The sequence below is a fragment of the Micropterus dolomieu genome, linkage group LG08 (genome assembly GCF_021292245.1).
Source record: "Micropterus dolomieu isolate WLL.071019.BEF.003 ecotype Adirondacks linkage group LG08, ASM2129224v1, whole genome shotgun sequence".
Classification (NCBI taxonomy): Eukaryota; Metazoa; Chordata; class Actinopteri; order Centrarchiformes; family Centrarchidae; genus Micropterus; species Micropterus dolomieu.
This window is the reverse complement of record NC_060157.1, coordinates 30,217,312-30,232,524: the sequence shown is the minus strand read 5'-3', so window position 1 is coordinate 30,232,524 and position 15,213 is coordinate 30,217,312. Positions and strand designations below refer to the sequence as shown.

The 15,213-nt window shown below is 40.6% G+C and overlaps 1 protein-coding gene and 4 non-coding genes across 5 annotated transcripts in view; 2 read left to right on the top strand and 3 right to left on the bottom strand.

Annotated features, from left to right (window-relative positions):
• The window catches only part of calcrl2 (calcitonin receptor-like 2), a 35,785-nt gene that overhangs the window by 16,423 nt on the left and 4,149 nt on the right, over positions 1-15,213 (bottom strand). Inside the window, exon 2 of the mRNA XM_046057124.1 lies at positions 449-506. Coding sequence (XP_045913080.1) covers positions 449-502 — 54 coding nt within the window. The 5' untranslated portion in view covers positions 503-506. The remainder of the gene's footprint in view (positions 1-448; positions 507-15,213) is intronic.
• trnas-gcu lies at positions 13,221-13,302 on the bottom strand. The gene has a single exon. It is a non-coding gene; the product is annotated as a tRNA-Ser (tRNA).
• Positions 13,436-13,508, top strand: trnaa-agc. The gene has a single exon. It is a non-coding gene; the product is annotated as a tRNA-Ala (tRNA).
• On the bottom strand, positions 14,104-14,185 carry trnas-gcu. Its single transcript has one exon. It is a non-coding gene; the product is annotated as a tRNA-Ser (tRNA).
• trnaa-agc lies at positions 14,319-14,391 on the top strand. Its single transcript has one exon. It is a non-coding gene; the product is annotated as a tRNA-Ala (tRNA).

The window sequence follows — 15,213 nt, the reverse complement described above, 5'->3', positions numbered from 1 at the left end:
CATACTGTATATTAGAGATGTTAGAAAGATGCTCTTGACATAATCTTTCTTGTTATACTCAAATATCACTTTACATTACATTAGAAACTATTACCAAACAGTTCCAAAGGAAAAATGTACAATTAGCATTGCAAGCTGCAATGGGAAAATGAAAACAAACAAACAAACAAAAACAAAAAAAAGTATAACCAAGAACAGATCAAATGGGATTTTATGAACACAGGTTCTGATAAACTTGGAGAGCTGTAACACAGATAAAAATGCATGGCTTAAATATAATGTTAAGATCCTGGAGTATGGAAAGAGGTGATAATGTATGTGAAAACCTGCTTAGTGTACACATCCAGGGTGTTATGTGTGTGTTCAGTAATTAGCTAATATTTACAAAGATTGAACGGAAGAGGGCTATGCATCACACACACAGACATGCACACATGGTCGCACTCACCTCTGTGCCCAATGCCGCTGCAACTATAAGTGAGAGTATTATGGTACTCCACATGTTTCTAAAAAGGAAATAAGAACAAAGTGTCACAATCCTGATCTGTGCCTGTCTTTGTTCTTGGTTTATTTTGTCTTCTAGTGTAGTTTGTGGTTTATTTGATTAGTATTGTTCTCCTTTAGTCTGTTCTTTTTTAGTTACCCTAGTCTGCTCTGTCTGTGGGTTCTGTAGCTGGCTGCTTGTCTTTGTCTGTCTGTGCTGGTTATGAACCCTGGTATGTCACTCAGTTGTGTTTCTGCATTTTGGTCTGGTTCTGTCTTGTAGAGGTTGCCTGTGTTGTTGTGTTATCTAGTCTGCTTTATCCATTCTGTGTTTTGACGGACAGTTTTGCCTCTGCCTGTTTTGTTGTATATCAGGTTATGATCTGTCTGCTTGTGTTCTTGATTAGTTTGCTATATTCATAATTCTGATGTTACGTTTTATTTTGATATGGTCTGTGTTAGGTGTTGTATTCAGGTTTTTGTCTGCCTGTTTGCATTGGTTTAATTCTCTGGTTCATGTCATCTTGCCAATGTGTGAGTTCTGTCTATCTCCTCATGTCCGACACATGGTCTTGGTCCCGCCTTGCACATTACCTGGTGTTTAAATGTTTGCTTGTTCTGTTCAGACTCTGTCTGGTCATTGTCGTGTGATGAGTGTTCTGCCTGTTGCTGTGCTGCCAGATCTGTCGTTTGGTCTTTGGTCTGCATGTAAGTCTTATTTTATGCCTTGAGTTTTTGTATTAAAAACCTGCAAATGTCTGCTCACGAGTGTCTTGCATTTGGGCTCAATCCTGCTGTTCACTCACCAAATCGTGACACAAAGACAATGCAATTATTAAACATTTTTCTGCCTGATTGTCAAGTAATAATATTTTGCTGTTCTTACAATAAACAAAAGTATTCTATATACAGTATTACACAAACAAGACTAGTACTAGACTCTTAGTTTAGCATGTTATCTAATTACTGTAGCACTAAACTAAACTAAGTACAGCAGAAGTTGATGGCAATATCATAATTTTGCAGGTATTTGTTCATAAAGCAAATAGTTGGACAAATTGAAAGTCTGAGCTGATGAAGACACTAGATGAAAAGTCAGGGGATCATCACACACAGTATTATAATTCCAATATAGCGAGAACCACACACAAAAAAAGTAAAATATTCAAAATGGAAGCCCATGACCTAATGTAATTTAAATTTAAATAGTTTGTGTGAGTGCATGGTCTTGCAAGGGTGCTTATGTATGTTTATGTACAGCATATATTTTCTCATCTATCAGGACAGGAAGTTCATGCCCCACCAATCATTCCTCTCTGCTGTCCACTCAGGGTCAAAGAAACAGATTTGAGTTTATTATTATTTTGGGGTGAAAGGGCAGCAAGTTCCCTTTAGTCAGTGTTTCTTATTTAATGAGCCAAACAAGAGTGAAATAAATACTCAGCTTAACGAGGCATAAGAGATCAAGGTGACAAGGGCAGATTCTCTAAAAATCAATACATGCTACAAAAAGTGTCTCTTTGATGGGAACACATGATGGACTTTATTTAGCCATGAGGGAGGGAGCTGACTTTAATGTCTTTCAAAGTTTGGACCTCATGGCAAGCACCAAAGAACATGATATATTCAGCTGTCTTCTTGAGTTTTGTTTTGTTGTCATTCTCAACGTCAGATGCTCATTTCAGGTTTTAATGAAATGAAATATGTGCTATTGTCATTTAGTTTGTTTGAAACCCGGTTCCAAATGATGAACACTACTCTGAAAAGCTCCACAGCAATAGTTATTTGAACCCCTTTCATCCCCATGGATTATTTCCCATAATTTCAAATTTATATTGTAGACAATAATATTTAGAATTATTTAAGGGCAGTAAAGGGTGCATACTGCAAAGAAAATCCCTAAAGGTTCATGGGGTCTTCAACTCCCACCTACTGAAGAATTTCCCGTGCATCCTGGGGGAGTTTTGGGACATAGAATCTGTGTAAGTCATGTTCAAAGCCTCCTCTGTAGAGGCGGCAGCCAGTAGCTGTGGGCAGAAGGTAATCATGCCTGTTGTGGCGGCAACTTAAGAACCTGCTGGGGGACACCAGCAGTGAAGGAAGCTGTCAAGCTGACGATAGAGACATTTCAGGCATGGTTGGCCCAGGGGTCTCTTGAAGCAGTAGACAGGTACTGGGAGGCAAGTAGGGCTGCAACCTCTGCGGTCGCTTAACGAAAAAACCTGGTTGTGGGAGGAGTTGGGAGAGGCTATGGAGAAGGACTTTTGGTTCACCTCAAGGAAGTTCTGGCAAACCGTTTGATGAGTCAGGAAGGGAAATCTGGGCTTGGCTCAGGCTGGGGTCATGGGACTTTGACCACCCCAGTCTACATGTATTTTGTGGAGAAGGCTTAGGATTAGGATGCCTCCTGAGCACCTTCTTTTGGAGGCTTTCTGAACACGTCCAACTTGGAGGAGAACCAGAATTCGCTGGTTTTACCCCAGGGTATATCTCATCTGGCCTGGGAATGCCTCGGGTTCCCCCAGGAGGAGCTGGGAAGCGTTCCCAGGGAGAGGCACCTCTGGAATACCCTGCCTAGCCTGCTGCCAACCCAACACGACCCCAGATAAGAAGAAGGAAATGGATGGATGGATTTGGTCAAGGTTCAGCACCGCTAATTATTAAGCGAAGGGATCGAGATCATCAAACATAAAGTGAATACTATGTTGTGAAACAGCACACTGACAATAGCAAAGAAGGTGCAGAGACACTCAAAATGAAAACTTCTGTTTTGAAAACTGTTCTAACCTGTGTAATAATTGATCTTTAAATGTCAATAAAATAAAACTCACTTTATACAAACTAAATTCACATTTTCATTCATGTTGATTTGTAGTGGTGTGTGTATATAACAAAATGTGTGTCTAAACTCCCTTTTCTTTCCATGTTCCAGATGTGTTTCTGTATTTTTATCCTTCCCTGGAAATACTGCTCTTCTGTGTTCAGACATTCTTTCCTGTAAGGGGAACTGAGCAAAAAGGAGTTTAAACTTCGGTCAAACAAACAAACACACACACACACACATCTACTCTTTCTTTCTTTCTCTCTGATGATGTCTCTCATAGCTGTTTTTTGACTGCCTTTACCTCCCAACCCGCCTCGGTCTCCTCTGTTTATTCTCTCCTACACTGTTGTCTGACAACATTTATCTCAGCCAGTCACTTAGTCATCTCATTTAGTCATCCTAACTATGCAGCCCCACTGGCTTTCATGTCATTTCATGTCCTGTTGGTCAGCAGTGATTATGACATAGACACAAAAAATTACCCGCATGTCAATAGCCTTTAAAAGGGGAACGCCCTTGATGATTTTACACATCAAAGTCTGTTTACAGGTCTTGGGGAGTACTCTTCCATATGTGAACAAATTGTATAAAGCCCTTTGTGCCTCCAGAAAGAGCTGCATAAGGTCTGCCTCTGGTTCTGCGGCGTCGATTTAGAGAAACTGGCCATCATTAGTCCGACAATGTTATGCTAAATTAGTGGAGCACGCTTTTACAAATGTTGTTTCTGTCTTTCTCGTGTGGCCTACAGAACACTAAATTTAAAATAATAGAAGGTAAAATATTAGCTGATGTTACTAGGTTTGTACAAGTACAAGTACAGGTCTAAGGAAATTCAAATTTTCTCACTATCAGCAAATCCTATGAAAAGACAAAAAATTGTTAATTGATCCTACTAACAAGAATAGCCAGTGTGTGCAAAGCATTATATAGTGTATTCCTCTGTGCCATAGAGCTTCTTTTGTTTCCAAAAATATTAGAAACACATCAGTAAGCTGATTTTGAATCAATCCCACCATTGCTGATGTAAATACTCAGAATTGCATTTAATTTGTCACTGAAAATAGTCCCGAACAATTTACTGCTTACTGAGTAACATATGCTAAATACTACAATGGCCCACTGTTTTAGGAAACAACACTGAGCTGTGAGTACACCATGTGTTGGAGACTTAAAGTCATAATAACACACCAGAATGCAGAGGAAAGTCATAAGCTTCCGGTAGCTTTAAATATAAAAAAATATTATAGTATCAGCCTTCAAAAACCCATATTAGACCCTGTAATTCCAGTCATTTATGTATTTCAATGTGCTGTCAAAGCTACTGTCAGGTGCTGAAATCAACTGCTGAGGAATTAGGACGGCTAAAAGAGCTTAAACATTGCCTCTTGAAAACCAAAGCGCTCAAGGTAAGGGATGTTTCTAATTAATGTCTTTTGTTTGCAAAAGTAAAACACCTAGCAACTATAATCAATACTCACAATGATGAGACAATCCAACTAAGTTTTGGAAGCATAAACAAATACCTACAAAATTAACAAGGCTTGTCTATTTACGTAACAAATGGAAAGAGGAGGGAGGCTTAATATTTTGTGCACAGTATATCACTACATGCTGGCTGGTTTGGTTGAATCAAGGAGGGACACAAACACCAAAAACAGGCTTGTGTTTGAGCCTCGGGGAATTTTACTTTATATTTAGGTGAATTCCAAAGGAGACAAACTTAAGGAAATTAAACACTCATCTCCTGAGCCAAAAGTTCGTATGATGCCTCACGATCATAGGACAATAATCAATGACAGCTGTATTATGGCAGGGTTTAGTCACTAAACTTTGTTCCTGCTTAAACAAATGTGTTTCTTAGGATGTGTTAATAATCCAGAGGTTTAAAATAAATAAAGAGTGGCTCGAGTAATTTCCTCATTTCTTAGTACAATATCCTCTTGCTAGGAAGGTATGACTTAAACATACAGTATGCATATTTGTGGGCATAACATATTACTGTTAACATTTATTCTATATGATAACATACAAACTGCACTCCTCAATGACTCGTCCTGAGCTCTCTAGGATAGTCTGACAAAGACTAGGTGCACCCGGCAATAGACAACAATATGGGAAAACAATGAATAATTATGAATAATTTTGAAAAGGCTTCGCTGGCTATGAGGTACTTTGGCCAGTGTCCCACCATTTCCTCTCCTTCCACTGTTTAACTATCACCACTGTAATATTTTATCTATTCTTGAAGTTATTTACTCATAAAGTGCTCTAATATTTTGTATGCCCACTTTCTCTCAACCAGCCTCTCACTCTAAATCAATTAGTGATGACCTACATTTCCCAGATTCCCTTTGGACACCATCCAAGGAATGGTAATTTTCCATTTAGGAGTCGCATGTGTATATGTAGGTGGGAAAAGCAGTGATTTTAACAACAGAATAAGACTTTCCAGATGGGGGAAATACAACACAGAATGTCTCACTGCCTCATTGCATTCTGGTCTTTTGAGGTTACTGGTATCTTATTCTGCAGTGGATTTCTTCCAGTATGATGTCAAATTTCTGCACCAAATACAGTACATAACTGCTCTTAAATTCTGAGGTACCAACACAAACACCTGTCTTCTATCAAATTCCACAGTAGCTGCTAAAAATATCTCATGTCAGCTGTTTGGTCAGTGTCCACCAAAATCCAAAAAGTATATTTTGCTAACTTTAAATCCTGATCTTCTTGATCTCAGTTACTTTAGAGAATGGCTAGCACTCCACATCCTTAAACCTCACTGTGAGAGTCATACTGCTCTCAAGGGATCATGGGTTATCAGATGGGATGGTAGGAAATGCAAATATTGTTGTCTTGCTACACCAGATTTAAGTCATTTGACCCTTGTACCCAGTAAAATGAATGTAAAACAGGATTTTGTCTGGACCCTAGGTCATTATTGCCTGAAGAAAAGTATGCCATTGCAGAAAAGTAGAGAAATGTAAATTTGCCTTAAGAAATGCAATAATTAAATACCTATTTAGCTCTGTCAGAGTTACTTTAAGATTCAGCACACGATGAAATCATAACTACTCCTCCAATAAGCTGCTCTTGTTCACTGTGTGGAAAGTGTGTATCTGTGTGCATCTGCTTGTACATTGTTCCTGCTTATTTGTAACACAAAACCCAAGAGTGTATGTGTATGTACTGTATATCTGTATATCTGAGGGAAGGCGGAGGAAGGATGAAGGCTGAGAAGGGATTCCATTATCTTCTTTTGTCATCCTGCAACCACTTCCTCCCTTCTCTCTCCTGTCCACTTCTAAAAGCCCAACAGGTTAAAAATAAGCCATTGTTAAACACACACAAAGGGTAAGAAAGGGACTTTTATATTGAGGGTACACAGTTAACATGGTTATAGCTTTTTAATACTAAAACACAGACATTGAAAGAGGAAGTTCATTATAACAGAATTAAGTTGTAGGGCTGCAACAAATGACTTTTTATTATCAATTAATTTCTCAATTAATCAATATAGTGTTTAGTTTATAAAATCTCAACAAACTGAGAAATTCCCAAGGGGTCTCAGACTCAGAGTCTTCAAATATCTTATTTTGAACAGCCCAAAACCCAAGGATATTCAGTGTACTATCATCGATGAGTAATCAAAGAAGCATATTTTTACATTTGAGCTGGAACCAGTTAATGTTTTGCTTTATTTGCGCTGCAGACTGAAAATATGTCAGCATTATACCAAAAAAGCAAAAATAAAATAAAAATAAAATCGCCAATCAATATGTAAAGATGACATGATTGTGGGATTGTCTGTGTTGGAAAATTACAAAAACGGTTGGATGCAGCACCCCCAATTCCAATGTCAGAAACATAGCATGCGATGCTGACAAGCACTTGTTTTACCAATATGGAGGCTTTTAGCAAACAATTTATTTACTTATTTTCACATCCAACAGACACAAATTTAGCATTAATTTGGAGTCGTGTTTCTGGCCACTTGATGTACATAAGTTCAATAATTAGTCTCCTTTTATGTCTGGTTTGGTCTTCAACAACTCCTAACAAAAATATTGGATCTTTAGCTTGCTTAGCTAGATGTCTGACTCTAAAATCAGCTGTCCGCTGCTGCTGGAAATGAGACTGGTGAGAGCCATGAGACTCACACATACATGTGCTGAAAAACCAAAACAATTAGCTAAAAGAGGTTAAAAAGTACCTTACACCATCAGAGATGGGAAATACCCGGTCATACGCCTTCTCCAGAACTACAAAGCACATGTAGACTGGATGGGCATACTCCCAAGCCCACTCCAGGATCCTTTTGAGAGTAAAGAGCTGGTCAGTTGTTCCACGAGGGGGACGAAAACCGCATTGTTCCTCTTCGATCTTAGGTTCGACTATCGGCCGAACCAACCCGGTCTCACTCCCAAGTCGTCACATATGGACGCTTGGTCAAGAGCCATAATCGTCAGTTTGTGACGCACTAGGGATCCCTTTGACGTCATAGTTCGACGTATTGAGGGAAGCCCTGTTGTGTCAGTTTTTGATGGTAAAGGCAAGTATGATATTTAAGAGAAAAGACGAAGTAAGGAGGTGATTTGGGTGGATAGAGGGCCAGAACCCGGACCTTGAAGCAGGAGAACAGGGTTTGTGTCCCGTGCGAAACAAAACATTAAATGTTTTTATTTAGGCGAGTGAGGTAAATTGACATTAACGTTAGTTAACTTAAGTCTTAATTGACATACATAGCTATTTTAACCCAAACCATGATCTTTTCCTAACCTTAACCAAGTAGTTTTGTTGCCTATACCCAACCAAGTACTTTCTGTGCCTAAACCTAACGAAACTGTTTCACGACTTTAATTATGCGCGTTTCAACATGGCAATGTATCGAAACATTACGTTTTATCTTGAAAGTGTAACCGGATATTGCATATATATTGTTGCTAAGCGTTGCTAACTTGACTGTAGATCCCTAAACGTCAATAATTGATGCAAAAGGGCTACCCAAGTCTTTAAAAAGCGACGACAAAGGTCCTTGACCATGCGTCAGACATTTGACGAGTAGGGAGTGAGACTGTGTTGCAAGACTGTGTTGGGGTGTACAGTTCAGATAGGGTTGCTTTGAGGTGAACCAATTGTTATGGTGGGCTGATTAGTTATGCGGGAGAGTTTAGTTTTGTGTTTGATGGTGAGGGCATTGTACCAAAATTATATTTCTATCAATATATAATTTCTACTTACCCGGGATAAAGGTGCACTGGTGGCGATGAAAGCTTTCCACAGAGGATGACCCTCTGCCACATCTGAAGACATCCAGGACCTTGTCTCCCTTTTGTGACCCAGAGCCAAGTTTGGTGTAGAGTTCAACACCAGGTGGATCTTGGATGCATGGCAAGTGCTTCTCAAGTCAGTGCCCACATGGAGTTCAGCAATCCTTCAATCAGGCTGTGTGTTTCCTCAACCCCACGAGTTCTCCTTTTGCAGTGCTTGGCAAGTTCACTGGAGCTGATGTTGGCCAGAACTTGCGCTTCCGTGGGAGCATGACCACCATGCTTTCTCTTAAGCTGTGACCTCTTTGCATCCTTGAGACGAGCGATGTCATCTCGGTCCCACTCAAAGATACAGCTCGACAACTTGGAACAGAAGGTGTCATACAGAGGATGGTGTTCTGTTGTGAGACCAGCAGTGAATCGCCTCATAAAATGAAAAATATCCAGTCTCACAATGGTCTTCCACGGTTTCAACCAGACAAGAACTGGGGGTGCACCTGTACAAATGAACAATGATGTGACAATCATGAAAGGATGCAACATATCATATATAATGAAGTACCTCATTACAACAACTTGAATCGTTATTTAATTTAGGAATACATTTTAAACTACATCAAGTTAAGCATGTTGGTAAAAGTTTACTTTTGTGCCTGTAATAAATATTACATTACAACACAAACATTATGAAGGTAGTTTTAATGATCACAATCCAGCAGGGTTGTAAAATGAAATGTGTATTGTAACTCCCTTCTTCTACATAGTAGAGAATATACAGTATACAAAAACAATCATAGAACGGTAAAATAGAAGCAAACTATACACTATATATACCTGTCTCGCTGCAGCAATCCCGATCAACATAAATGACTTCTGGCTCTGGCTCCCCGGCGTCCTGGTAGCGCTTGACAACGCCTTGGCATAAGTCCTCAAGACCAGCTCCCTCACCAGTGGTTAGCACACAGCTCAGGACCAGGCCACATTCATTGATGATGTTTGTCATCCATGTAGCCGTGTCCACAACGCCACCAGCAAGTTTCTTTGTGATCTATAAAAAATAAATCAGTATAACAACATAAACAAAAAGTAAAACAGATTTCACAAAACACAAAAAATATACCTAACAAAACACCCACATTTCTGCACCTGGGGATCAATAAAGTGTTCCCTTATCACGTTTAATCAATGACCATTGATGAAAACAAAGACCTGCCTGTACCTTTTTTGTGATGACACCCTTCATCTCATCCAGGTTTAGCAAGGATCTCATTAGCATGCACTGTTTCAAACCACTGTGCCAGAGGTATGGGGCAAAAGGGTGGTGGTAGCTCATAGACTGCTTCCTCACACTGGTATATGGAGATTCTCTTTTTGTGAAGCTCACAGTCAGACAAGTAGTCAATGGTCCGCCTTGCCCACTCCTCACTGTGAACTTCCTCCAGTGCTTTCTGTAGGTAACTGGAGCTGTTCCCTGCAGTTCGGGGTTTCAGCATTGTAACACACCTCCTGTCCAGAGCCAGCTGTGTGGTGAGAACAGCAGGGAATCGGTTTCTGTGGGCAGGATCTAACTGCCCCAACATCTCAGTACTCCACGGACAGACGGGAATCATGCACTTACTGCATCGTGGATAGTCCCCCGCCGATCAAGTAGTACCTGGTGTCAACGTCAATCACTTCCCGTGCCTTAGTGTAAACCCCGGAGTGGTGCATCTTGTTGTTACACTGATGACACTTAAGCGGAATACCCCACATCCTCATTGGTGCCCACAGGAACATCCTCTGCCTGAAGTAGGTCAATGGATCAGGTGGTGCAGTTGTCACCTTTGGTGGAGTGGGAGGATAGAACCAGTTTTGTGAAAGCTGCTGCTTCTGCTGTCCTGTGGGTTCATAAATGCACTGGGCAATCCACTCCCTGTCAGCTGGCTTAATGACCCGCATGACCTGCTTAGGCAGAAAACTTCAGACCTCCAACGGCCTCAGGGGGATAATATATTGTGATTTAACAGGTGTAGGAGGTGGTGGTTGTCGTGGTGGTAGAGGAGGTTGTCTCGGTTGTGGCGGAGGTTGTCTCGGTTGTGGCGGAGGTTTTTGTGGTTGTGGAGGTGGTTGTCTCTGTTGTGGAGTAGTTGTTGTGGTTGTGGAGGAGGCTGTTGTGGAGGAGGCTGTTGTGATTGTGGAGGAGGTTGTCTCTGTTGTGGAGGAGGTTGTTGTGGTGCATACCCGCTGGTGACTGAAAGATCATGACCTTCTGAAATATGTTCGAGAAGCCCAAGTGCACCACTAACCTTCTTCCCACACTGCTCACAACATTCCTCTGCATGGAAGTCAGATAAATGCTCTGAGAATTGTTCGGCATTAATGTTCTCGCTACAAAGACTGCACTTAATCTGACAGCTTGAGCTGCTGTGTGCCACGGGGCCTGCCTGCTGCGTCCCTGCACTGGGGCTGCTGTGTGCCACGGGGCCTGCCTGCTGCTTCCCTGCACTGACCAGCGGAGTCAACGGACAGGTGTCAATCCGCTGTATGACAGCCTTCCATTTCCTGGCCGCTTACCTGTGGTAAACTTGTATTTCCCCTGGGCATACTGGTACATGATACCAGTCCAGTATGCGTCGGGTTTGCCTGTCTTCGTCATTTCTGCAAATATTAGGGTACATGTGAGGGAAAACACTGAGATATTGAGATTTCCTATGGTTTAATGTCACTGTAGGGTGCTTTTTGGTTTCAGTGTCCGGTACATAAATAATTAATTTGCCGTAACTTAAATCTAAAATCAATGTTGGTTACATTAGGCTATGTTTTTATATTCATAAACTCTTTAGAGACATTATCTAGATTTTTTTGGGGGGGTGGGGATGAATAAGAGCATGCGTAGTATTTTGATATGTCCCATGCACATGCTCATTAAATTTTAATGAGAGTATTATATTGTCAAATCATAATATTTTTAAATTACATTTCTTTATGAATAATCATCATGGGGTGATGATTTGGTAATAAAAATATATTTTTATTTATTAAAAAAGAAGAGTTTATCCATGTCGCTTAGATGCTTGTCTACCCTGAGGAATCTGCCCCTTTATGAAAAGACCATCCACTTTAGTGACATCAAGACAACAGTTTTTCTGTCTCTTCTGTGGCAGGAAGCCGTATAGAGAACACTAGAATGAATGAATACAATCCCAAAATGAATAAACAAGGTGATTTACATCAAACTGATTAAGAATGTGAAGATGTATGAATGTTTAATTTTCATATTTTGCCATGTGTCCACCCTGCCGTCTTGATATTTAAAAATAATAGTTTTATCATACCATAAAAAAATAGTTCAATCATACCATAAATAAAATGGAGAAGGGGCAATAAATATGCAAATAAAAAATGCATCCAAATATCAGTTTTCTCCAAATAACAAAAAATACATAATATTGTATGTATATAGTTTGACGCAAAGAAATAATGTTAACCCTATTTCAGGAAAGGGAAATCATAACTTTCAGAATATATAATTTAACATTACATACATATTTCAATGAAAATGTCATGACAGGGTGGACATTGCTTTTGGTTTAAGCTCCGAAATATTGGCCCATAATTATCTAAAAAATCAATTAATATATATTTCTACAACTTAAGTGTCTACTATTTCTGACAAGACATAAAGCGAATGGAAAATTAAAACCAAAATATGTGAGTATTTTGAGGGCAGAAGGGCACTCTACGGTGATATTGACCCATATCACAAAATTATAGGCACCCCTTTTCAAATTTCCCGCTTATTTTATTAACATTGAAGTTAGCTAACGCTCATCATCCAGAGCAGGGGGTTATTAACGTTACAGAGACAGGCAGCTAATGTTAACGTTACTCCAGACCATTCAATATCAAGGACCAGGAAAACAGTAACGTTAATGAGACAACGTTACATCGAGTCACAGCAACAACTATTGCTAAAAAATAACAGACAGTTGTTCTTTTTGTTGTGTTGTTAATTATTAAGAGTCTCTTTCTGGGATGCTGGCGGTGCTGCACAGATGACTGACAGCATAACTTAACATTTACTTTATCACTCTCCGTTTGTCATGTTCAATATAAGGACAGGTTGTAAGAAATAAATAGTTTAAGAATTCAAATTTGCTTGTAACGTTACATACCAATTTTCTTCTGTTGTCAGCAACTTATCTGTCGACCGGAAATTTTTTGCTCTGCTTTCCTCTTCTTTCTGACTTTACGCGCTGACGCGGTCAGAGAGCTGCGTTTAAAGTCACGTGGGGCAAAAGGACTTGGTAGGAACTGGTAGGACTTTGTTAGGACCTGATAGGAACTGTTAGGAACCAAGTTAGCAGGCCGATCAGCGCAGGGTACGGCCAACCTCGTCTGCTGTTGCTTGTGTTTTACAGTAACAGTCCGATCCAGGTCACCATTAAGAGTGGTTCACATAGGCCTGAAATGTCAGGAAAGACATAGCGGGGAGGGGGAAGCAGACGACTTAAGCGTGTGTATGGAAACTGACCTTATTGTTCCAAACAAGGTTGTTACATTGGAGCCAGTTATATTATTGCCCGTTAAACATGGCAATAATAAAAACATGGCAGACTAATGACTCTGTTGAGAAACATGGGAGACTAAAGATGGTTATTTTGCGACGAGGATGGGATTCGAACCCACGCGTGCAAAGCACAATGGATTAGCAGTCCATCGCCTTAACCACTCGGCCACCTCGTCTGCTGTTGCTTGGATTTTACAGTAACAGTCCGATCCAGGTCACCATTAAGAGTGGTCTACATAGGCCTGAAATGTCAGGAAAGGCATAGCGGGGACGGGGAAGCAGACGACTTAAGCGTGTGCATTTTACACAGGGGAATTAGCTCAAATGGTAGAGCGCTCGCTTAGCATGCGAGAGGTAGCGGGATCAATGCCCGCATTCTCCAGCAGCCTTTAATTTCCTCTCTGTTTTGTGATCAGAGGAAAATATAAGAGAGTTGACAACCACAGAGAGACTTCTTGCACCAGCTGAACCGAGAACTGCTTGGAGACAACCTGTGGGTCTTTCTTCATAGTCAAGTCTTAACTCCCTTGTGAGCTCAGTGGGGGTCCGCACACTGTGCAATTTACTGCAAATCTGCTTATCAGAAGGATGGATTTCACACAGCAATGTTTGTGGGATTGTTGGATGTAGTGAATGAAAGTGACCATCTTTGCATTGTTCCTCTTTAAAGGTTGTATGACATGATCATTGGGGACGAGGAGGAGTGAAGAAGCCACACCAGTTGGTCAACGCACTGGGGAATTAGCTCAATTGGCAGAGTTTACTCTGCGAGAGGTAGCAAGATCTATGCATTTTTCAACTATCTCCTCTTATCAAAAACAGAACAGAGGAAAGGAAATTCTTATGGGGAATTCAGGCATAAAGTCCACTACCTCTTACATGCTAAGACAGTGCACTACCATTTGAACTAACTCCCTTGCCCGTTAAACATGGCAGACTCTGTTGAGAAACATGGGAGACTAAAGATGGTTATTTTGCGACGAGGATGGGATTCGAACCCACGCGTGCAAAGCACAATGGATTAGCAGTCCATCGCCTTAACCACTCGGCCACCTCGTCTGCTGTTGTTCGGATTTTACAGTAACAGTCCGATCCAGGTCACCATTAAGAGTGGTCTACATAGGCCTGAAATGTCAGGAAAGGCATAGCGGGGACGGGGAAGCAGACGACTTAAGCGTGTGCATTTTACACAGGGGAATTAGCTCAAATGGTAGAGCGCTCGCTTAGCATGCGAGAGGTAGCGGGATCAATGCCCGCATTCTCCAGCAGCCTTTAATTTCCTCTCTGTTTTGTGATCAGAGGAAAATATAAGAGAGTTGACAACGGAACATATTTGTATTAAAATATTGTGAGACAAATAGAGGGTGAAAGTAAAAACAAAATTACGATAATCTACACCAGCAGTAAGAAGAAGTCATTAAATATCACAACGGGATTTGAAATACCAAAGAATACTGAAAAGAAAACAATTTGCAGTGTGCACTGCCTCTTACTTTTAGACAATGTACAGCACTTTAATTTTAAAAGGGATTGAATTATCTATTCAGGATTCTTGACTCGCAGTACATGCTTTTTCTTGTTACTTTCACTGTTTATTGTGACTGTGACCATGTTAGCATTCATAGTATGCTGAAAACTTATTTCACACAGCAATGTTTGTGGGATTGTTGGATGTAGTGAATGAAAGTGACCATCTTTGCATTGTTCCTCTTTAAAGGTTGTATGACATGATCATTGGGGACGAGGAGGAGTGAAGAAGCCACACCAGTTGGTCAACGCACTGGGGAATTAGCTCAATTGGCAGAGTTTACTCTGCGAGAGGTAGCAAGATCTATGCATTTTTCAACTATCTCCTCTTATCAAAAACAGAACAGAGGAAAGGAAATTCTTATGGGGAATTCAGGCATAAAGTCCACTACCTCTTACATGCTAAGACAGTGCACTACCATTTGAACTAACTCCCTTGCCCGTTAAACATGGCAGACTAATGACTCTGTTGAGAAACATGGGAGACTAAAGATGGTTATTTTGCGACGAGGATGGGATTCGAACCCACGCGTGCAAAGCACAATGGATTAGCAGTCCAT